Source organism: Phlebotomus papatasi, chromosome 2 (assembly GCF_024763615.1).
Source record: "Phlebotomus papatasi isolate M1 chromosome 2, Ppap_2.1, whole genome shotgun sequence".
NCBI classification, from domain to species: Eukaryota; Metazoa; Arthropoda; class Insecta; order Diptera; family Psychodidae; genus Phlebotomus; species Phlebotomus papatasi.
In genome coordinates this window covers 45965694-45990544 of record NC_077223.1, presented here as the reverse complement: position 1 = coordinate 45990544, position 24851 = coordinate 45965694, and the positions used below count along the sequence as shown (strand labels likewise).

Below are 24851 nucleotides of genomic sequence, written 5' to 3'. Positions count from 1 at the left end.
CCTGAATGCAAAACGGTAAGAGATATTGACTTCCAGTCTTCCGTGACCCCCCTCCCACAAGTCAATATTCTCTATCGAACTAACTTACCCAAATTACTCCCCACCCCTTTTATCCCCTCCAAAAACGTGTTTTTTTTTACTTTGCAAAAATTGGCCTTGGCGATTTCTTTCATTTTTGGATATGTTTTGGGGGTAATCCAGCTGAACATTTCGTCCTTAGACACCTATCACCGGAAAAATCTCCATCTTGAATTATTGAAGGTAATAGGTCAACCAGCCTGTAGGGGAATTCTGTAACGGTATGATAATGTCATATGACAAATGTTTGCGGTAAATTCGAGAACAAGATAATACTAAATGCAAGTGAGAATCTAATGGTCATTGCAAATGGCTCTATGAAGCTCTTACTAACTGCTATAAATCGATTATTCGACTAATTCTTCGGAATTAACCATTTAAAAACTTTTTAATTTGTCATACGACATTGTCATATCGGTACAGAATTCCCCCCCTGGAGGGCCTAATTTTCGACAAATTTGGTTAAATTTGAACTTCTTTGAAAGCTTTTTTGATTCTGAAACCGACTGCATCGGGTCACAATCGGTGGTGGATTGGAAAAGTAACGGTAATAGCTCTATTTTGAAAATACTGTTTCGCACTTTTTCAGTCTTTTGATCCATATAAAATTTAAACGGTAAGAGATATCAACTTCCTGGTTTTCGATGACCCCTCCTCAAAAATGACCTTATCTCGAACCCAACCTCTTTAGTTTTTCCCTCTCCTTCTTCATGCGTTCCCTAACCCACAAAATTAGGTTAAAAATGAGGTATTTCTAACTTTGCATAAAATTGGCCCTGGCCAGGCCATTTTATGCTTTTTTATAGACATTTTTTTAAAGGCTCGAACGCTTTGCCACCCCTTTTTTAATAATGACTAATTTTTTTTTTGTTTTTGAATAAATGTGTTTACGCAAGATTTTAAAAACAGGACACTTATTCCTAGTTTTTTTTTTTAATGGGTACGATCAGTCACAATTACTAAAAAAAACATAGTAAAAATTTAGTCATTATGAAGATTAGGACCGTGCAAAACATGGGCACTTTCCCCTATCGCTATCCTACTATTAAATTTATCTGAGTTCATAGAAAAATAAAATATTAAAAATTATCCACTGTCAGAAATGCTTTGTTCTTCCCTTAATAGCATTGTCTGCTTGGTTCTTTAAATTAATCTTTTACATAAAATAAGAGAACTTTAAAGACTATTATTTGAAAACTGAAATAAATGAATTAAATAAAAAATTGAGAATCAAATATAATCGTAAAAAGGTGTATTATCAATTAATTAAAATGGGCTTCCTGCTTTGCAAGATTTTACCATTTTACAAAAAAAAACGAATCAAAATTGGAGTTATTTTTTTGTGTATTTTTTTTTTATCAAAAATAGATAAATTTTCGTTGCTTTTTGAATGGAAAAATAAAAGTGTAAAAGCGCATGCGCTATAAATTTTATGGCGAGTCTGTCAGAGAGATTTGCAAGACGTCATTGGCATTGTCAGATCATTGTTTGCAATTCTGTATGGTGTCTCCCAGAAAAGTTAACAGCTAGTGATATTCCCAGCTCCACAGATCCCCAGAATGTGGGTTTATTTGTGCAAAGTGTCCGCCTAACATGGATCTCGTGAAACAATAAATGGCGCAGTTTACCTGGTAAGTTTTATATTGAGTAGTAAGAGTATAATCTGGAGGCCCTGAGGTGGATCAGAGGGATTTTTAGGGCGTAGAGAGCAATAATTTCACCCATTTGGACATTGAGGAGCCAATTGCGATTGCTGAACCATAGTGCATTTGCGTCCAAAAGTGATGATGCGTGATTTGCTAGATTGTCTGTAATTGATTCAAGTAATTGAGTGTAATTGATCGAGGTCTCTCTTTCAGGCACCAAAAACACTCACACAATGGCCAATCCAGTGATTCTGCCTCGAGATCCAGTGACTTTGCCATACGTCTGTGTTCCACCACGGACGTCCAACTGAGATTCCTCTGTCCGGACGATCTGGAGGAAGTTCGGACACTCTGCCTCGATTGGTTTCCCATCGATTATCCCCTGTCCTGGTACCAGGATATTACTTCTTCCGAACGCTTCTTTGCCCTTGCCTGTGTCTACAATTTTGCCATTATTGGCCTTATTGTAGCTGAAATTAAGCCCTATACAATTTTAAATTATGAAGATCGTGGCATCCTCCCAGAGTCTATGGGTAAAAATTCAGAAGTGGGATATATCCTGTCGTTGGGTGTACATAAAAAGCATAGAAGGAATGGGATTGGATCTCTTCTTCTCGATTCACTAATTAACCACCTGACAACCGCCGAGAGGTACAAAGTCAAAGCAATTTTCCTTCATGTACTCACCACGAATCAGCCAGCGATACTCTTCTACGAGAGTCGAGGGTGGGTCTTTTGTTGAAAATGCTGATAAAAAAAAATCATAACAATAAAATTCTTTTTTTTTAGGTTCATTCTTCACTCGTTCCTGCCTTTTTACTACTCCATCCGGGGAAAGAGCAAAGATGGCTTTACGTATGTGTCGTATTTGAATGGAGGTCATCCACCGTGGACGCTATAATATCCTTTTACAATGACTCTGCACTTTTTCAGCTTTTCGCCCCAAAAAACCAAAAAAAATTAGCCATTATTCTCTGGTTCAATGGGTCTATTTCTGCATGAAAGCATTTCACAATAGAATCGAAATATGGGACACTAATTATTTATCCCACGCCTTCTGAATCAGTGATTTTCTTTGAATGTTTAGAAACTTTCTATAATGAGTAAAATTGGGACTTGTTGATGAGGAAAGTTGTCCGCCTAGAGAAATGCGATAATTTTTTCTTTATATTTGTTTCTTGTATTAAAAAAAAATAGCTGTTTTTCTGAACTAAAAGTGTAAAAATTTTTCGACTTTTGCGCGCAAGATTCACTGTTTGCGCGCAAACTTTTTTACGCGAAAAACATTTTAATTGAGACTGAAGAAGGTAATACCAACCAACAAAAAGGCTTCAGTTCCCGGTTTCCAGAAAAAGCGTTTAGTTTCTCTGTGGATTCGTCCTTTACACAGTATATTTTGTTCCGAAAAAAGTGGCACGTTTGGGATTTCAAAATCTTTTGAAATCGTTAAAACTAATAAGAAAATATAAGTATACGTTGCATTTACAATATCTAAGGCCAACACATTCTTATAAAACTATATAAGAATGTCTAAAAATATGTTCATTTTTGTCTATAATAATAACATAAAATGTTTAATAGATGGCCAGATTATTTCTCGAACGTTTTCCAAATGCACATATTATCTTCACGTAATTTCGACAATTTTTAGAAATACGACAACTATAGTTCAAAACTTTGTAAAATACCAGCGAAAATTTTGCTTAAAAATTAAATTTGCATAGCATTGGAAAGTACAACTACTTATACGTAATATTTTTCATTAAAGTGAAAATTAACATTCATTAGTTTTGTCCAAAAAAATTCTTAAATTTTTCAGCTATTTTTGTCCTTATCGTCCGTAGAGGTACGAAAAAAAATACTGAACTTAGACAATGTTATGTATAAAATTCGGTCAGCTTAAACAGAAAACGGTTAAATTGTGCATAAAACTCTCAATGCTTAAGCATAAAAGATTAATTAATCATTTTGCTGATGTATGAAACGGCTAGTTGAACAGTCTCTGCTTTAGCAGTATATTTTAGCAAAATCTTTACCATTTTATGCTTAAGCTGTGCGAGTATTATTCACTATCTTAATCATTTTATACTAATGTTGTGTAGGTTTTGCACACAATCTAGATTTTTTTTAAGCAGAAGCTATACAGTTTTAGTACACAATTTTAACTGTTTCATATTAAAGGAGAAGAAGATTTATAAGGCTTTACACGGTTTGTGCTGAGGTAGTGCAGGATTTGTGCACAATTTCGACTGTACTACTTTTTCTGGTTGTATCTGGAAAATTTTTCAAATCTATCTAAAAATTCAGTCTCACTCTGACCCTGGTCAGTGTCGGTTGTGATTCTAAAATCGCTCCAATCAATCCCCAATAAATATTAACTGTGCTTGAATTATTGTGCCAATAAATTTAGTGAATCTATTTATAGTGCATTATCAAAAATCATAGATAAAGACACAAAATTGTGCAATTAAACGTGTTTTCGGATAAAATTTAAATCAAACTCTCAAGGAATAAACCCTTTAAATAAGGGGGGTTCTCCCCCCAATAAATTTTGTGCTTACAGTAGTGAACAATATGGATTTTAATACAGACATTCAAAGGGGAAATTTCCCCCCCTTGCAAAATAAAAGTTTTTTTAAACCCCAAAACTATGGAAGATATCTACTGATTTCAAGTGAAACTAGAGATCTTAAAAACCTCAACATTTTTGAAGCGCATGATGCACTTCAAGAGTTATCACCAGGCGGTATCGCCGAAGTACACTGGCTCCCTAGTGGGGATTTTCTGATAGCTCCCAAAACCCTCTCCCATTTCAATTCAATTAAGAATGCTTCGCTACTAGGAGGGCATCCTGTCACAGTAAAAGAAGACATTAGATACAATTCCGTTCAGGGACGAATCTATTGTCCAGAAATTATGAAACTCGACTGCAATTATATAAAGGAACGGCTCGCATCCCAAGGCGTGATAGCAGTTGAAAGAATGAAAACCAGGGACCCAACCAAAAAGTTGATCGATTCTCCGGTCCACCTTCTCACTTTCTCGCTCACTGAAGTGCCTGATAAATTGGATGTGGGCTTTTTAAAAGTCGCTGTAAGACTACACTCCCCATCCCCATTGCGCTGCACAAACTGTCACCAGTTAAAACACACAAAAAAATGGTGCAAATCACCCCAATCCATTTGCGGTGTCTGTGGGGAGCCCAAAATTGACCACCCTAATGAAGGGCCCTGTAAAAAACCTCCTATGTGCGTAAATTGCAAGGGTAATCATCCCAGTTTTGACAGAAAATGTCCTGAATACATTATCTTGGAGGGTATTAATGCCATTAAAACCATTGAAAGAGTGCCCCATAAGGTTGCAAAAAAACTTTTCTTTGAGAGATTCGGTGAGAAAAATGGTTTGGTTTATTCTATTAACAATTCACTCGCACCATCATTCACTGATATTCTCAAGAAAAACACACCCTCTAGTAATTCCTCAAATTCCCATGCTCAAAAGAAGCCAAATTCACAAGCCAAGTCCCAAATATTTCGCACTTCTTCTAATGTAGAAAATATTCCCTCCACTTCTTCTACTGATAAAGTTGAACAAAAAACGAGTCCAAATATGCAGAACTCATCCAGTGAGGTTAAAAAAAGTGCACATCATCAAAAGCCCAAAAATACCAAAACCAGAAATCCAGCCAATGCCCATCTCATGGAGTACCAAAGGAAACTAAAAGAAGAGATTAACGCCCAGAAACAACCGCAAGTACCTCATAAACCAACAATTACCTCAGATACAAAATTATGTCACAATCAGGAAATTTCTGCATTGCAAAATGCTGATAATGAACCGGATCCAAAAATTATTGCCACTCAATCTCTTAATACGGTCACTGACCTTACAGATTCGAGAAAAATCCCATCCTCACATGAAAAAACCCCACTCCAATCTTTATGCACACAAAATGAAGCAAATTCGAATGAATTTGATAAATCCACACAAAATAAATCAGATAAAACTTACTCTGATACAAACACTACTAATGCAGAAAATGCACATAATTCCACATTTAACACACCAAAAATTTCTCAAAGTCCCTCAGAAATCACAGAGGTTCAGTCTGTTGATAAGCTTATTGAGGACTGTGAAATGCTGATTGATGAAGTTTCTGGTTTTAAGGGGGTTAAAAGGGGGAGGGAAATATGTCATGACTATTCCATTTCAGGAGATTCTAAACCAAGCAAGATAATGGCAATACCAGTAGACCAGGTAAATGAGATTTCTCCTCAAAATAATAGCCTAAATGAAAACCAAAGGTCTAGCAATGATGTCCCTCAAAATGACCCCACCTATGATTGCTCAGAAGATGAATTTCCTGGGTTCCCACCTGTGAAAGAACCCAGTGATCTTCCCTCAACAAATAAATCATGATGAATTCTCATCAAAATTCACATGCACAATCTACAAATCACACAAACACTAATTACAATAATAATCCACTTTCCATGCCTGTAGTTCCCTCTCAAATGCCCCACAACTTCATTCAGTGGAATTGTAGAGGTTTTTGGAAACGAAAACCAGAAATTGAGCTCCTTGCATCAACACATAAGCCTCTTGCGATTGCTCTACAAGAAACGCATGTTTCAAACAATGCTATTCCACCAACAATACCTGGATACTCAGGCTGTTTTTTCAACTCAGCTCCTAACTCAACTAGAAGTAGTGGGGTTGGGATCTTAATTCAGAATGGATGGTTTTATGAACCAATTCTAATACAAACTCCTCTTGAGATTATTGCAGTGAAGATAAAATGGCACTATACAATTAATTTAATTTCGATTTATATTAGACCTCAGGACAATATTCCAAAGAGACACCTATCAGACCTTATACGAAAATTACCACGTCCTTTTATTTTAATGGGAGATTTCAATGCATCTAATCCTGAATGGGGTAGTACGAGGCTCGATAATAGGGGAACTTTTCTTGGAGAAGTTATTGATGAGGAAAATATTATTATCCTAAATAGCGGATTGCATACGAATATCTCTTTGGCCCACAATACATTTAACGCAGTTGATCTCACACTAGTCGACAGCAGTAGAGCTGGTAACTACATTTGGAGCACTCATTACGACCTCTGCGGAAGTGATCATGTCCCAATTTTTGTCGATGATTTATTTCACATACCCACTGGAGTATCTTCTGGAAAAAAGTGGAATGAAGATTTAGCAAAATGGGATCTTTTTGCATCAAAAGCTGACCTAGGATATCTTAATGAAGCCATGTCTATAGAAGAGGCCTATAATAAATTCAAAGAAAGCATCACATTGGCAGCTGAAGATGCAATACCTATTAAAACTAAGACTAACGTAAAGAGGAAAGTTCCTTGGTGGAACGAAGACATTGCCCGAGCCATTAAAGAAAGAAAAAAAGCCTATCGACAATTCAAAGCCCATCCCTTAACGTCGTATAGAGATAAATATTTAGAATCAGTAGAAAACGTCAAAAAACTTATTAAAGATGCAAAAACCAAAACGTGGCATGATTTTGTACAAAACATTAATCCAAACACCCCATCAGGAGAAATCTGGAAGAAGGTTCGTGCGCTTAGAGGAGGGAGGGAACCGGAGATCCGATTCATTAACAATGATGATCAAATAATCGTTGATCCTGTTCAAATCGCCAATAGACTAGGAGAAAAGTTCACCGAGCATTCTTCAAACAATTCGCTATCCGCTGATGAAATCCAAAATAAAAACAACCTCACCTCAATAACGTGCAATCTACCAAATAGGAATGATTTCCCGGACTTGGACTTAAAATTTACCTTACTTGAACTAGAATCGGCAATTTCACATAGTAAAGGCAAATCCACAGGACCCAACGAAATCTCATATAACATGATATCAAACCTACTTCCAAGAAACAAAACTCTATTATTATTACTCTACAATAGGATGTGGAATGAAAAATCATATCCTTCCAACTGGACAGAGGCCAACATTATACCCATTCCCAAATTCCAAGGACAGACACCACTCAATCCTGAATATAGACCAATCTCCCTCACAAATTGTGACCTTAAAATTTTTGAAAGAATGGTAAACTATCGACTCATGTGGACCCTAGAATCAAATTGCCTTCTCGCAGAATCCCAAAGTGGATTCAGAAGAAAAAGAAGCACAATTAATCCTCTGCTTCGATTGACTCATGATATTTATTCAGGGTGGTCAAAGGGAGAGCATACTATTTCTATATTTTTTGATCTTGAAAAAGCATATGACCGGATCTGGAAAACCACCATTATTAACCAACTTAAAGAATGGCATATTGGAGGATCTATGCTTGCTTTCATAGATTTTTACCTAAGCCGAAGAAATGTTCGTGTAACTGCAAATGGAAAACAATCTGATCTATTTTCATTTGAAAACGGCACACCGCAAGGGGGAGTACTTTCAGTCACCCTATTTCTTATAGGGATCAATAGTCTGCAGAATCTCTTTCCGGCTGAGTCACGTATCAAACTCTTGCTATATGCAGACGACATTTCCATTTACATCACAGGAAAAGACACGGACGAATTAACACAAGAGCTCCAAGAAAAGGTGGATGAAATGGAAGAATGGGCAGAAACTCGTGGCTTTAAGTTTTCAGCCAGGAAAACTGCGGCTGTGCATTTTTGTCGCAAATATAAATGTGTATCTCCCATCATCAGAATCGGAAACTGCGAAATTCCTTATGAAGATAACTATAAGTTCCTAGGAATAATACTTGACAGAAAACTAACATTTAAAGATCACATAAAAACCCTCAAAAAGGCATGCAATCAAAGGCTTAACATACTACGATGTCTATCAGGAACAATATGGGGATCACACAGGAAATCTCTAAAACAAATCCACCAAGCATGGGTAATTTCCAAACTGAACTATGGAATGGAGGTATATGCGGGAGCTTCTAAAAATACACTGCAAAATTTGAACAGTGTATATGTTGGAGGTTATCGTATTGCAACCGGGGCCTTTAGAACCTCACCCGTAAATAGTATTTTAGCTGAATCCGGAGCTCCCCCGATTCACGTATATAGAGAAAATCAGTGCATGAAAACCGCCGGTAGAATTCTCTCCAACTCTGGTACCCTCGCTCACAACGAAATTAAAAATTCTACTTCATTTGATACCTGGAGAGGTTCCTTTGGTTCTTCAATATCCTCTCTGAAAAGGTATTTGGATAACCGAAATCCCGTCTCAGAATCCTCAGATAGGGCCTCACCTTGGTTGCTTGATCACAACTTAATAGACACCAGCCTTACATCAGAAAAACTAAAATTGGCACCTGATATAGAAGTACGAGGTCGTTATCGGGAGCTGAAAGAAAAATACGGACACCTTTACACCAATTTCCTCTACACGGATGGTTCAGTCCTGGAGTCAAGTGGTGGTTATGCTGTCACAACAGAAACGGATGTAATTGTCAGTGGGTCATCAGACGAACATTGGTCCATCTTTGAGTTAGAGGCCTTAGCTTTACTCATGGCAACAAAACATATTACACAAACGTCTGACGAAAGGTGGATTATCTTCACGGATTCACTTAGTTGTCTTTTGGCGATCCAAAATATTAGAAATTATCATCCACTTATTGCATCCACTCGCACCAACTTAATCAAAACAGGTGGTAGAATTATGCTCGCTTGGGTTCCTAGTCACAAGGGTATCCCTGGGAATGAAAAAGCAGACATGGAGGCGAAGAGGGCGGCTGGGGGAGAAAGCTCTCTAATTACTGACATTCCCAGGAGAGGGATAAACTCCATTATCTCAAAACATTCTGATGTAAAACATTCTGAATGGCTACAGAGGGAAGTTCATGGCTTCATGGCAACACTTTACCCAAACATCAAAGGACCTCCATATGCTTTAGATGCATCAAGGATGGAAAATACTCTAATAGCCAGACTCAGAATTGGGCACACTCGACTGACCCACAAATATAAAATGGAGAGAAACAATCCACCTATGTGCGATGTATGTCATGAAATCATAGATGTCCCCCATTTGCTTAATATCTGTCGCAAGTATACTGGACAGAGAGATTCTATTCTAGGGAGCCAGTCTGTACAAAATTTGCTTTGTGACCCATTGGGTCATAAGAAAATTGTTCAATTCGTAATGGAGATCGGTTTACACAAAGAGCTATAACACAGCCACAGACTGCTCCGACGGGTCGACCGGGTGGTCTGTGGTCATGTAAGCTCAACACCAAAATTTAAAAAAAATAAATAAATAAATAAATAAATTAAAAAAAAAAAATAATAATAATAATAAAATAAAATAACATAAAATACAATAATAATATAATAATAAACAATCAAGATTCTACATACACACTAAATCTTAAAAAATGCACAAAATTCATTAAGCACTCAAAACCAAAGGCGATATTAACAAAGCCTTAAAAGTTTAATAATAATAATAATAATATCTAAAAATTTCTAAAATAAGGTATTCTATTAATAAAATCATCCCAGAGGATTTTTAGAATTGATCATACGGAATTTCTAAAATTAGTCCTAATGCTACTCCCACAACTTTTTAATTTAGTGAAATTCAATAGATTAAAATTTTACCTCTTACACTTTTACACAGGTATTGTCTACATATAATTGTCTTTTTTTATCAAGTGCTATTGATTTATTTCTTTCTGAAAGAAAAAGAATTAATATTTCGATTAAAAACAGAGCTCTAACATTTTTCTTGCGGACAGATAAAATCAAGTAGGGGAGACCTGGGATGTTTGGGCCATTTTTATCGTGTTTTCTCTTTGAAATATTATTCCAAGGGGCCAGTGAACTGTTTTAGAATTTTTATTGTCCGTAGAATACCCATAAGTATTTACTTTAATAAAAGGATTCGATGGAGCTCAGGAAATAAATGGAATTGGAAGGAATGGAAATGGAATTGGAAGAGGGGAATGTTGAATGTGTAATTTTGTCCCTAACATCCTCGATCTTGGGCACAGAGGGGCAAGAATAAGGATATTCGTGGCGCGGTTTTTTTCTAGCATAAAATTTGGAATTTCTTGGAAAATGGAATTTTGCAAAAGCATATCGTTGTCGCTCTTACTTTGACAGTCACGCGATCTACGCTTCACCCTTGGCTCCACCTAAGATTTCACAGAAAATGAAGTGACCAAAGATCCCCACGTGTATTTTTGTTATTTAAAATATTAAAAATAGAGCATAATCCCTATAACTTTTCTCAAAATATTTTCTAAAAATACTTTGTAAGCTAATGAGATAACAAATTTTTGCTAATTTATAGTTAGTATAAAACACAGAGGAAAACTGCAACATCAGAACCTACTATTTTGATCAATTTTTAAAGAATTGTTTATAGAATCCAAGCAATAAAACTGAGGATATCCATAATTCTTATCAAGATAGATCTAAATGCTGCCCATGATTGCGTAGTGCATTAGTTCCATTTATTTTAATAATTAAAGAAAAATCCACCATGTCTTAAACTACCTTGTTCCTAATATCTCCGGTCTCCCATATTTATTTATAAAAACTGTCGACATAAATTTTTATCTTCAAATTTTCTAAAATCAAATCCATTTTTCTAAAATTAATGAACTTTTCTTCTAAATTCGATCCTATTTATTATAGATAAATATTGGATTTTAGTAGCAGGATTTTTTTAAAAAATAAATTAAATATATGATAAATCTCTTCTCATCCGCTATAGAATTGATTTCATCATCATCAGCATTTTCAACCACTTATCGCTATCGGGGCGCGAGTTGGACTGATTTTAAAATAATTTATTAAATTAATAATAATATTAATTATTATTATTATTATTCATCTCAATATGAAAAGAAACGTAAAAGATAAATGCTGCGCACATAAAATATACTTTGCGCGCTGCGTCGTGAATATCAGCTTGCGCGCAGCGCGCATAAATACGCGCATCCTGCGCAGATCCCTACCTCGGAATGCTCGAACTCTTGACTTTGTGATAATTAGGGGAAACTGGGGCACTGTCGAACATGGGGTAGCACCGAACACTGATTTTTATTTTTGAACTACTTGGATTATGGCGAATATTTTTAAATGGACAAACATACGTATAGTACCTGTGAATTCATTCAGATCTTATTCTGTGAAGTTTAATATCTAATTAAAAAATTTACATTGATATTTATATTTCAAAAAAAAAAATACCAGAAAAAATTCCCCAGGAAAGCTATGCAAGCCATTGTGTGAATGCGTCGACCTCGAGGCAGACCTAGGACAAGGTAGCTGAATCAAATTCAGAATCTTGCCTTGGAACGCCTTTGGATCGAACCCGAACATCTTCCTGAAGTGGCGGAGGATCGACAAGCGTGGGCTACTAATTTGGATGTCATAGGCCTGCGACCCCAATAAGGATAAGCGGTTGGAAATGTATGAATGAATGAATTTCAAAAATATAGGGTCCGCCCCTGTTACATTGTTTGATAAAGAAAATATTTAAAAAGAGAATAGAATAGGAAGAAAAGAAAATGTTCTTAGCAGTATCGTCCTGTGGCAATGCCGTCCTGTGAAATTCTAACACTCACAGGAAAAGAGTGAGATGTAACGAAGGCCAAGACCACAAATGTATCTTACGCAGTTGTGAAAAGTCACTGATAGACGTCTAATACTCTTATTATTAGCCGCAAAAAATACCTCAGCACCGCACATTGGGGCAGAATACCCAAAAACCTGGCAAAAAATATTTTATGGTACACTCAGCTCTTCGTTATCCGGGTGACAGCTGCCAAACATTGGCGGTTGATGTATTCAAAATTATTTTTACTGAACATGAAGTTTCTCCAGAGTGAATTAAAGTATTATTATCATTGTATCGAAGTTTTTAATACATAATTGTGATAAAAAAATGAAACATAAGCACACCACGAAGAAAATTCTCTTTTTCTTTGTCAGACAGAAAATAAATTCACACAGCACAAATAGAAAAACCGTTGATCATTCAAAAAACCTAAATGTCATTTTGTCCCCCAGTCAGCCGGATAACGAAGAGTCGAGTGTATTTCTGCATTCTGAGTGACTCTAGAATGATTTATTTTCTTAAAATTGTGCGGAATTAACACTTATTTGTTAAAATTTTTATCTTAGTATTAGAAGAAAAATATTTATTTTTTAGTGTGAAGACCTTCGAATTATTTTGTAAAAATCTTGCTTTTGCAGTTTTATGATCTTTTCTAACTTTACCTCTTTTTTCAAGGGGAATATACTAGTTAAAGTGGTAAATCCGATCACGTTATCCTTTTCGAGACATTAATGATAAATCGAGGATTTTAGACAAAAAATTGGAACATTACCGGGTAAATGATGAGATAGGGATATTATTTATTCAAAAAAAAAAAAAAAAATGGACCTTAAGTTTTCCTCTAAAAATTGTCTTTTGGCATTAAAACCACATAAACACCGTAAATCAAGTTTTATATAAAAGCTCCACACTTGTAATACAGAAATTGGAAAACTCATGGGTACTCTCGTCCCCAAAAGAACGAAAAGGAGACAAACTTCAATTTTCCAAAAGCCAATAATATCAATTTCGTGAATTATTTTTGCGTGTCAAATGACTCCTTTACAAGTTTGATCACTAAAACAAGAAGAATTATTGACCAGTATCTTGTGGGATGTCCAGGAAGTGCTAAAAAGGACACCCAGCTTCTGCTTGCCAACAGATTCCTCAAAATATTTCACAAAATAACACTTTAAAACACATTTCTTTCAACACGATGTTATTGTAGACACATTAAGCTTTCTTAAGAGCCAAAAAAACACTTCATCGACAATCAGAATTCATTAAAATCAGGAAAAACTTCCCCGAAAGCAATCTTCCGCGCTGCCAAATGTCAAAATTATCGGCCATATTGGCAAAAATGTTGCTCCTGCTTGGAATTTTCTTACAAGGTTGGTGTCAAAAAGCAAATGGCGGGCATTGGCGGGATAACCTTACATTTGACCTCTAGATTTTTGCGGATGAGAGTACCCATCAAGTTTGAACAAGTTTTTTGAAAATTTAAGAAAAAATTGTTTTTCGAATTTATGTAATCTGTAATTGTTAGTTATCATACTTATTGGCCCCGAGAGGTTTTTTCCTTATTCGGGTCTAGAAATATCAGAAAAGTCACAATATCTGCAAGGAAGCAGAAAATCGAAAATTCACGATTTTTGACCAAGAATATCTTAGCTCAGGAGTTAATTGGGATCCTGCAAAAAAATATCCTAGATTTGGACATCCTTATAGTTTGTAATCATCCACAAGAATCGGAATTTTATCGATTCTAAATAGTACAAAAAAAATTTGTTTCCATGAGTACCCAGAGTCCCAAAGGAGACGAAAAAGTTAAATAAAATACACAAAGTAGAACGATATATCTTTCAGTAAAAAATAAATTTATTTTAGTCAGATTACTTTAAAGCGGTATTTTTCTTGATTTTGGAAATTAGATTTTTTCCACAAAAAGAAAATCCTACTTTTTCTCTGACCTGTCACACAAAACTTTGGATAGCAATTAAACGAAGAGTCAAAATTAGTTCAAACCTTGAATGGATGTTAGCAAGAGTATTACCGAGGATACTATAGCAATTCTGAATAAATAAAACCTTTATTGTCGCTGTAAATGCGATTTTTGTAATGCTACCCTGCAGTGACTCCTAACCGTTACAGGGTTGTTAAACCTTTAGATTTAAAATACTTTTTTCACAAGGAAAAAAACAATAAATGTTTTCAATCAACCTGCTGTCATTAGCGAAAATATCACTGCTTGAAAATTTTTAGTGTAGAATCCAGCTTGTACAAGATTGAAATGAGTCGATTACACTCACTTATTTAAAGGATAAAAATATTATTTTTGCTTTCTCTCAAACTTGAATAGTTATATTATGTTACTGTAGTGACTATATTACGAAAATAAAAATTAAAATATTATTTTAAGTGGATTAGTCATAAACGATCCAGTTAGCGAAGCGCCCAGATTAGCACACTTGACTATTTTTTTTTAATTGGAAATGAAAATGTTTTGCAATTATCGTATGCAATTTTTTTTATTTTGTTAATGGCGGCTTTTTCGTTCCTGATAGCATGTTAATCCTGGGAGTCGTAATAAAGTTTTTAACGGTACCCTGATCTGATATGATTAACTATTTACATGATATTTTATTAATCATGTCGGTCACAAAAAAAATGAATGAGAAATTCAGGCGTGAATTCCAATGTGACTTTGCGTAAAATTGTAAATAAAAAGCAATCAAGTTAAGAATATGTTTGAAAAGAAGTAAAACTAATCGGGTAACAATAAGAAAACTGAGTGATAAGACAAAGAAAAGAATTTATTCAGAGTAAGTGTGGATGAATTGCAAAATATTCATTGGATTTTTTAAGTAATTCAAGACAGTCAAGTAGTTTACAATCACTTTGTGCTATCACAGAAAAAGAGAGGCTCGCCTTTGAGAGATATCTTACGCGCTTATATTAATTGATGGCGCGAATAATTGTGAATGGGAGATAATTAGTCATCCGGATTGCAATCATTTACTACGGTTTCTTAAGAAATTCACGGTCGTTTTTGTTTATATAGTAGAGAGAGCACTTCAGACACTGAGAATTGACTCACAATTTGGACGATTTTGAGAGTTTTTTTTTGTTGGGAGGAAAACACACGATGTTAATAACTGATTCTCGCCTTCAGCTGTTTTAAATCTAATTAATTCATTGAAAGTCAATAACACCGGAGAGTGATCGTGTATCTCTTTGTTTTTTTTTGAGAGAGGGATGATCAATAATTCATATTGTTCCTTATATGATGGCATGAGAAAGTGTTGTAAATCACTGATTTGAAGGAATAGGATGATAATTTATGTGAGGGTCAAGATTGTTTACTGGATGTTATGTTTTTTTGATATTGCGAATTTCTCCTTAACATTCGGTGCACTGATCATTTGAAGCACTGGTGCTCACTCGTGACAAGAGCTGGAGGACTCTGTTCGTGGATTGGCAATCGCATAAGAAATGCTCTACGTTGGATTTGCTATCGCACCATGTCAAGGTTCAATTCAATGATATTTTAAGATTAAGAGTGAGAGAGAGTGAACTAACACGAGAGCTCTCAAAATTGTAGATTTTTAACATTCCCCAAAACTAACATGTTATTCTCTAATTTCAAGTATAACAGGCAACAATTAGTGAATGGAATGCAACAACAAAATGAGCTGCAGAACAACGCCACGAAGCGAAATGGCATGAAAGGTGTGTAAAAGGAATTTAATTTAATAATTATTGACTTAGTGGATGATGAGTATCAAAGTGTTTTTTAGGAGGGCATTAAACCAAAAGAACAGTTGTAGCAAAATGTATTTTGTAAATCATATATATACATATATATACATTTAGATTGTGTAACGATTGTCAATACTCTAATTTTTAAGAGATTTTCACAAAAGATTTTATTCTTTACACCGATAGTAAACTGCATTTGCAAAGGGGAAGATGTTCTTCTCTAGCACTTTAAAGAATTTCATTTGATTCACCGACAAACAGTAATTTATTTTTAGGTGCCTTATGTTCCACCAATAAAACTCTTCTTTTGAATATACGCCCCAGAACAATAACTCCAAAAAACAAAAAAGAAATCACTTTTTTAACATTTTTTTTTATTAATGTTGTTTAATTTTTATTTTATTGTAATATTACTTTTCAACTCTGTGAGAAAGACACTACGTATTAATTGAAGAGAAAAAAAAGTTATATGTACATAAAGTAGAGAAAGAATTTATCCTTATGTAGAAATTGTTTATATAAATAAAATGAAAAGAGTTTGAAGCCAAAAGTAAAATATTTAAGAAGAATTTAATAGTTCAATAAAAATATATTCACAGTAACAGAACTGACTATTTTTTATTCTTAATTTTAATTTTATTAGAATATTTTTTAAATTTCGTCTACAATCCTGCAATTTACTGAAGTCGTATTGGAATTCTTGAGTAAGTTTTACGTATAAATAATTTCATATTTGGCTTTTTTCAGGAGTTACGTCCAACTTAACCATGTCTTTTTAGTGATTTTCGCTACCCTAAATATTCTGCTATTTCAGAACCGCACTTTTCAATTATTTTTTTTTTAAATTATGTAAGAGTAAATAAATATATAAAATAAAAGCCTCAACCATTTTTAATGGTTACTGAGGCATTTCGTTTAGGTTTTAAAATTAAGGATTAGTAAATAAAGATCGCCAAAATATGAATATTTCAAAATTTTAAACTTTGAACCTCTGTATCTAGGTAAATACTTGACGTAGACTGAAACATAGATACGTTCTGAAAAGGTCTTGACATAAGGTACAACATACTAAAATTTCAACCCAATCGGACCAGTTTTAGATTTTGACAGTTATTCAAAATGGCGGACAGAAACGTCAAATCAAGATGACGGTCATGTCATCTTGTAGGTCTCGTGCATATTACCCATAGATGTGAAGATCTTTATTGGCGCTTATTATCAGAAATTGTTGATTTTTTAGTATTTATTAAAAAGTGCAAAGTCACCCGCACCTTATCCCAAGTGCAAGCCTTTTTTCTTGATTTTTTTAAACATAGTAAAATTTTATAAAATTAATGCTAGTGGAACAAAATACATTCATCAACAACTGAATACAAATAATTTTATTAAAAAAAACCCCTTCCTTCACTTTAACTATCCACTTTTAGAGAGCAAAATCGAAAAACAGCGAAAAAACGTGCAAAGTCACCCGCAACGACGGTATTCTAACAGAATCTTAACAGTTTTTAATAGATATATCAACCAATTAATTAGAATATTCAATCAAATTAGAAAACAACACATTTTGAAAAGATGGGCAACATTTTGGAAAGTTGGACAAAAACTTTTGGAAAGTTGGACATAGTGATATTAATGACAAAATATCATACGAAATATGTAGAACATAAAATGTTGAGGGTTTTCTCTGTATACTTGCACATTTGATGGTTATGCTAATCCCTCCTTTATGTCCGGGTAACAGTTGAGGAACGCTTATTACCAAGAACTTCCTGGACGTCCAACCAAAAAGAGGTTCTGTAAATTTCACAGACGCCTTGCGCTGTCCAGTAATTATAGCTTTAAAACGGATGCAATTTTTAGCACATTTCAATTTCCAATCTGCCCAAGTCCTTTTCCACTTGCTTTGGGTGTTCTGTAGAGGCTCCTATTTGTCTTTCTTCAGGTATTTTTGCGATATTTACTATCCATTCTGTCAGAAAAAGTGGTCTTCGGAATCTGGAAATCCTTGCGGCCTTTTCCAGGAGATTTTCTCCATATCAGTTGCTAACTGCGGTTGCAACTATTTCTCCGGGTATTTAAGGATCTTCGTCGTCCTTGTTAACATCATTTCACTGCACAAAACCACCAAATTTATTAACAAAATCAACTTGTACAAGATTTCAAAAAACTTGTTTTGAAAGCAATACGAAATAAAATCACTTTTCTATCCTTTTTAAATGTAATATTTCACAAATATTTTTTATTCACCTTTTAAATGGATGTATGTCCTCCGATTTTCACTCATTTCTTAAATTCTTCTTGCAAGTCACTTTTTGATTATTTAATAACGACTTTTGCATTTTTAACTTCTCAAATAATCAGTAAATTAGGTTTAATGATCTTTTTATCGAAAATTGAAATATTTAATTGATTTATTATCAAGTTTTTAAGGAGGTGTCTCACATTCCACACTGCTTTGTCCAACATTCCAAACTGTCTCGCTTTAGACCATTTACTCTATTACATGAGTTTGAAAATGCATTTTATTAATTTTTTTTAATGAAATCTCTTAATGATATTTTAGAAATAGTCTATTTTGGTTGATTTGTTTCATTGTCATTTAAGTTGCCAGAAATCTCAAATATGTGACTTCTGGCAATGCCACGTGAGCTGAAATGGCAATGTCACGGCTACAGAATCACATTTTCGAAAAATCTCTCCTGAGATTCGAACGCAATTTGTCATATGGCATTGTCAGAGTGTTACAGAATTCCCCTACTGGGCGGTCTACCTATTGTCTTTTTGTGGATTCTTCCATCACCCACTGGTAAAAATGAAAGGGTCACCGGGGATCCTTTGAAAGGGTCACTGTTTTGACACCTACCGCCGGAATAACCGAATAAAAACAATTAATAAGTAATCTTTGCTGTTCGCTCAGATAAGAGAAATATGATATGATTAATAAGTTTACGATAAAACATAATCTATTGTGAAAAATGTGCTTACAAAATTTCAAGAGACACAAGTGAACCTTTTAAATGAACAAATATGATCCATTTTTGTTGAAAAGGAATAATTTGACCCTGATACCTTTACCAAGTGCAGAATACAACAGCAATATACCATGATTACATTGTAATAAAGAATTCCGATACGATTAATACAGTGTAAAAAAGGAATATGGGAAAATATGAAGTGTTCGAAACCAGAGTCTGTGCGAAGCTTGAAAGCCTCCCCCTAGTTTAGTCTATTATTTGGATATTGCCATAATTTTTGTTTAAAATTACAGGCATATTAGGAAAGCATTTGTGTAGGAACTATTTTCTATTATGTTTTTAATCTGTTTTCTTTTTACCATTTACGTATTCACAAAATAATTAAGTATGTATTCATTATCATAAAACTTTTTTTTTATTTTTAAAATGTGTTTTTTTATTTCTATTTTTTTACATTAAAGTCTGCGACGAAAATTGATTGACAAGAATAGTTAAATTTAACTTTTTTTACTGCCGAACCTACATTAAACTCAACTAAATTATTAAATTCTGCACAAACACAAAGTTTGAGCCCAATCTAACCAGATCGGGTTTCACCTTGGACTAAGAAGGTGTGACTCCTTTAAAATCGCACATTCTAATTTTGAGATTCGGTCAACCACCTCCAATCGGTTTCATATTCACAGGGTATATGTTTTAATAATCACTGATTCCAAAATTGTCAAGTCTTCAAATTAAGGGTTTAACTGTCCGTCCAGTCATGATATCTCCCGCTTGGTAATCTTCATTTTTTAAGTTATTATTACATTATTACGCAATTGTTTTATTTCACAAAGTGTTTGAAAATCCAGTTTAAAACTTTTTCACTTTTTCTACTTTGTCTAGAAAATTCCTCATGATCTTTAAAATCTTTTATCTTGTTAATATTAATAATATAGAGCTATTTGAGGTTTGTGAAATTCAATTATATTTATCCTCTCTTTTCTTAAAGAAAAAATCTTTTACCGAATAATATTCGGGGACCCAATTCCTGAAATACCAAACCCCTTTTGACACAACTGCTTGAGAACACGTGTTCTCTTCGCTAACCGTCATCTATACACGAGACACTAGTTCACAGAATAGTTCACCAATACCAATGCGTAATCCCTTAAAATAAATTTCATAGAAATTGGCACGGAAGTCTGTCTAATAAAACGTAGAGGCTGCCGACATAAAGTAGAAATTTCTCTAAAAAATCTAACGAAAAATTTATGAAAAAAATAATCATTACTTGGAGGATTGTAGGATATTTCACGTAAGCATGATTTCACAGAAATTGTTTCTTAGGATGATCAGTTTCGAAAAAAAAAAATGTTTTATGAAAGTGCCTGACATACGAATATTCTTTTCTTTTTTGACGGCAATTGACTATTGTTCGTTTTTATTTATTTCTTATGTCAAAAAAATGAAAATCCTAAATTATAGTTATACAAAATAATGATTTTATTTATAAACTTCTTTTTTTTGTATTAAATTAATTTCCTTCTTTGATTTTTCAGATGGAAGATCTTGAGGTATGGAAGATATAGAGTGTCCTAAGCCCACAACTCTATTATAAAACAAGTGGTTGAAATTATTTTTTTATCTTTTTAAACTGTAAGTACCACTATTTACTCAATTCTATTATCTTTATTTTAATTTGGTAAAACAAACTTAAAATATTCAAACTGATTAAAAAATAATGCATAAAAGATTTTTCAATTTTCAATAGATTCTAGTGTTTTTTTTAATTCTTTGTGTATGTAATGAGTATGTAAACTCAATATGTGTAGGGGGAAGTGGGGCTACTTTGAGCTGCGGGGCTACATTGTTATGCGATTTTTTTGCATATATTTCTAATGGAAACTGGGCTTAAACATGATGTAATTTGGATAGATAATATAATTGTTGATCTAAATAAAATAATTGTAAGAACCAGCTTAATTTCGAAATTGGCGCAAAAATCGTATAACAATGTAGCCCCACCTCCCCATAATGTTTTCTCTTCTTAATTTTACTGCTCGACCTCAAAGAGAGAGAGAGCAGTATATTTATTGCTTAAACAACTAATTTTTTCCTATGTTTCTGAATAAATATAATTCTGCAATATATTTTAAAAACAAGACACTTTTCCCTTGTTTTTAAAATATTGGTTTGATAAGTCATATTTATTGAAAAACATAGGAAAAATTTAGTCATTATAAAGCTTGGGACTGTGCAAAGCATGGGCACTTTCCCCTATATGCATATTACAGTAGACTCTCGCAAATTCGGCTCTTTTAAGATCGGGCTACTTTTTAATTCGGGCAACGGTTACATTTGAAAAAAGTTTGTTGACATTTTTCAAGTTTGATTATGATTATCAAATGAATCAAACATGCTCAAATTTGGCATGGTTTGTCTTAGTTTTGATGTGATTTTGCATTATTAAGGGATTTTCATGCAATTTACGATATATATGAGTGTGTAAACTCAATATCTATATCTTCTATATTCACACGAATAAAAAATCGTTGCATTTCAAAAAGTTTGTCGCCCGAATTTCTGTCTAATTCGGCTGACATTTCGGTCCTATATGCCCGAATTTGAGAGAGTCTACTGTATTAAACTTACCCTTTAAGCCCTTTAATGACAATTGAGTTACCGGTGACTAAAAAAATTCTTAAGACGATCTAAATAAAGTTATAAATTCCACTAAATAGTTAGAAAAATATATTTTTTATGACCAACATTTTTTTTTGACTTTCTCAGTCTTAAGTATTAGGGGGAAGTGGGGGACTTTTGAATTGGCGCGCTTTTGAAATTGGAATTTTTTCTCCTATTTTTAAGTAGAACTGGACCTTATCATGACATATAATTTAGTTCAACAAAGCAATTGCGAAGCTGAATTATATTATGATAAGGCTGAATTCCATTAAAAAATAAGGGAAAACCCTAATTTAAAAAGTACCTCAAATGAAAGGTGCCCCACTTCCCCTTAATAGTAATTTTTTTTAATGAAATATCCCGCCAATACTTTGCTTTAATTCTAAAAACTTCCAATCACTCCAAATATAATTACTTGTATTCTTGGAAATGGGATGTTTTGGCAAATTGCAGAAGGGAGGGGTAGACAAATACATCAATTTATTGATTATTTTCCAAAATTGTGAAAAAAATGATAGGGGAGGGTGGGGCAGTTTCACCCCTAAATTGCAAAATGGATTTTAGGACTATTTTGCAATAAGATGATAAACAGAAGTAAAACTTTGTATATTCTGTGAATTACAGTTGGGTTTAGGGTTAATAAAAATAATAATAATAATCCTTTAATTTCATTGTTCTATTGTGAAGAAGATGATTTTACTTGAATGGCAGAATGCGTGAAAGTCCTCCGTTGCGGGGCAATTTCAAGATAAATATGAGCCAATTTTTGAGAAAGATAAAACGTGTTTATAGGAACCTTGCGATACCAGAATTGATTAAAATTACTATTTTGAAGTCTTTTTAGACTCTAAAACCTAAAAATATAATCAAACAAAAACTTTATAACAGAATTTGAACACTAATTAATGATACAGAGAAAATAAAATATCGCCAAAGATTTTGAAGCCTATTTCTCATTGAATGAGCAATTTTCTTTGAATTTTTATACGAAAGAAATGTCTTTTGTAGTGCTAGGCCAATTCTGTACATTATTGGATCATTATATCGCCTTAGAATATGTATTTTTTAGTATAACAGTTTTATAATATTATTTTAAAGTCTTGATTTTTTATAATACTAAAAAAAAATTACAATATCTTGCTGAAAACATTCTGAAAAGATATTATAACAATTAAATTTATCATTTTCAAGCACTTAAAAAACACTAAAAGATTATTTTTTAAAATTTTTTTATGAACTTTTAGGAAATATTATTTTCCATAATTTCGAACTTTATCGACAAAAACAGCTACAAAATCTTTTCAATTATCATTTTAAGTTAATTTTGATTAAAAAAGTAAATTGTTAGACACTGGAAACTTCTTCGTGTGCTTGCATGAAACTGCCCCTCACGAAGTTTCGGAACTCAAATCAAAATTGTCAGAAACGTCTTAGGTTTCATTCAACGCTAAATGCCTTATAATAAACATAAAACCACTAGTAATTTAATATAATTATGTTACTTCGATAGATAAGTGCAATAGTTCAGAAATTCTTGAAAATAAAATATTACAAAATGTTTCATTTTGGTGCAGTTTTATAAAATCAATTTTGGCCTCTATACATTGGAAGCAATTTTCGTCAAAAAGTGCATTTTTGACAGAATTTTGACGTTTGTGCCTGTAGCATTGCAGGTAATTTCCTTCAAGAAAGCAATTTTTGATGAAAATTGCTGACAATGTGTAGAGGCCTTTACAGTTCAAACGAGAAGCGTCACGAAATTAATTATTTTTATGAACATGGGTCTCAGTTATCTCTTCAATAACATAAAGGTTTTATCCCATTCCATTCAAAGGGATAAGAAGAATATGCAAAAATTGAAACTGCCCCGTCGTTAAACTGCCCCACCCTCTCCTACGCTACATTTTTTTAAAGAAAAAAATCTTTCAAAAAAAAATCTAAAAGAAATTAATTAAGAAATTATCAACTTTTTTTTTGTAATTTAAAAATAAAATAATATTGATTTTATGTAATGCTATTTTTTAATTTTTGGAAAAAAATATTTTTTTTAAGATTTTTGTTTGAGAGATTACAGATTTTTATTTATAACTGTATAAATATTAATAAGATAGGTGAAATGGGTCAAACATTTCAATAAGAGAAAATTTTTAAAATTAGAGTAGTCTAAATTTGGTTTTCTAACAAAAAAAGTGTTCCTAGAAAAATAATTAGTTCCCATTGTTTATATCGTCCTCACTACGTAATACATGGTGAAGCAAAGAGAGACCGCGTGCGTAAAATCTATACGTATTCATTGATAAAGTATATGCGACTCTTGTGTGTAGTGTAGATACTGACTTTGGCGGGTATAGTAAAGTGAAAAGGCGGAGAATTTTGCAGTCGGTATTTTGATATCATGCTGTTCAGATCGATTCTGGCTGCGAAATTTTTCACAAACTCTTATAGGAATTAATATCGCATAATAGATAAGAGAGACCACAGTGCAGTTGTGTAATTTTGATAATAAATCGTGAAAGAAGGTGTCTGAAGTGACAATATGAAAGACTCAAATAATATTTTGTGGATATGTGTATTATATTATTTATCCTTCTTTAGCAATATTATATCATCAAAAACGTCATCTTGGGGTAAGATAGTATTAGAGAATATTCTTAAGTAACATTTTCCTTGTAATCGACTTTTCCACATGAAAATTTTCTTGAAATATCCGTGCCATGGAGAGGTTAGGTTTTATCATAGTCGTTTTATAGGGGAGACAGCCACTTGTGCCGTGTGAATTTTTGCAAATTTTCCACGATTTGTACAATTTAAGAGGTTGTTTGCCTTTTTTGCATTACATAATATTCACTGTAATGTATAATGGGCAAGAACTGGTACATATATCGTAGCATTGACGAAATTGGCAAGTTGCAAATTTATGTCTGAGCATAAAAAGCATATATGCTCGCCATTAGGAAGAAAGCTTGAGTCACGTATGCCAAATAATTTCGCTCTTCAGCATATTCCATATAAGAAGCAATTCCTCTGACCGACTTATCAAATTTCCAAATCAATCTCATTTTTTTTTTTTGCAAATCAATTGACTGTTCTTCAACTCTTATTCTCTTTCTCAATTGAAAGGTCAGACTGCCCGTTACTAACTCCGCAAATTTATGCTTCAG

At 33.5% G+C, this 24851-nt stretch overlaps 1 protein-coding gene across 2 annotated transcripts in view; it reads left to right on the top strand.

Annotated features, from left to right (window-relative positions):
• Positions 1-1512: 1512 nt before the first annotated feature.
• Positions 1513-24851, top strand: part of LOC129801284 (protein cueball-like) — a 42126-nt gene continuing 18787 nt past the window's right edge. Inside the window, exons 1-2 of one of the 2 annotated variants that reach the window (XM_055846177.1) lie at positions 1513-1709; positions 1938-2301. In XM_055846177.1, the coding sequence (XP_055702152.1) occupies positions 1693-1709; positions 1938-2301 (381 nt within the window). In that variant the 5' untranslated portion in view covers positions 1513-1692. Of the gene's footprint in view, positions 1710-1937; positions 2302-23938; positions 24318-24851 lie in introns of those variants that run through there. The other variant, XM_055846176.1, reaches the window with a different exon arrangement.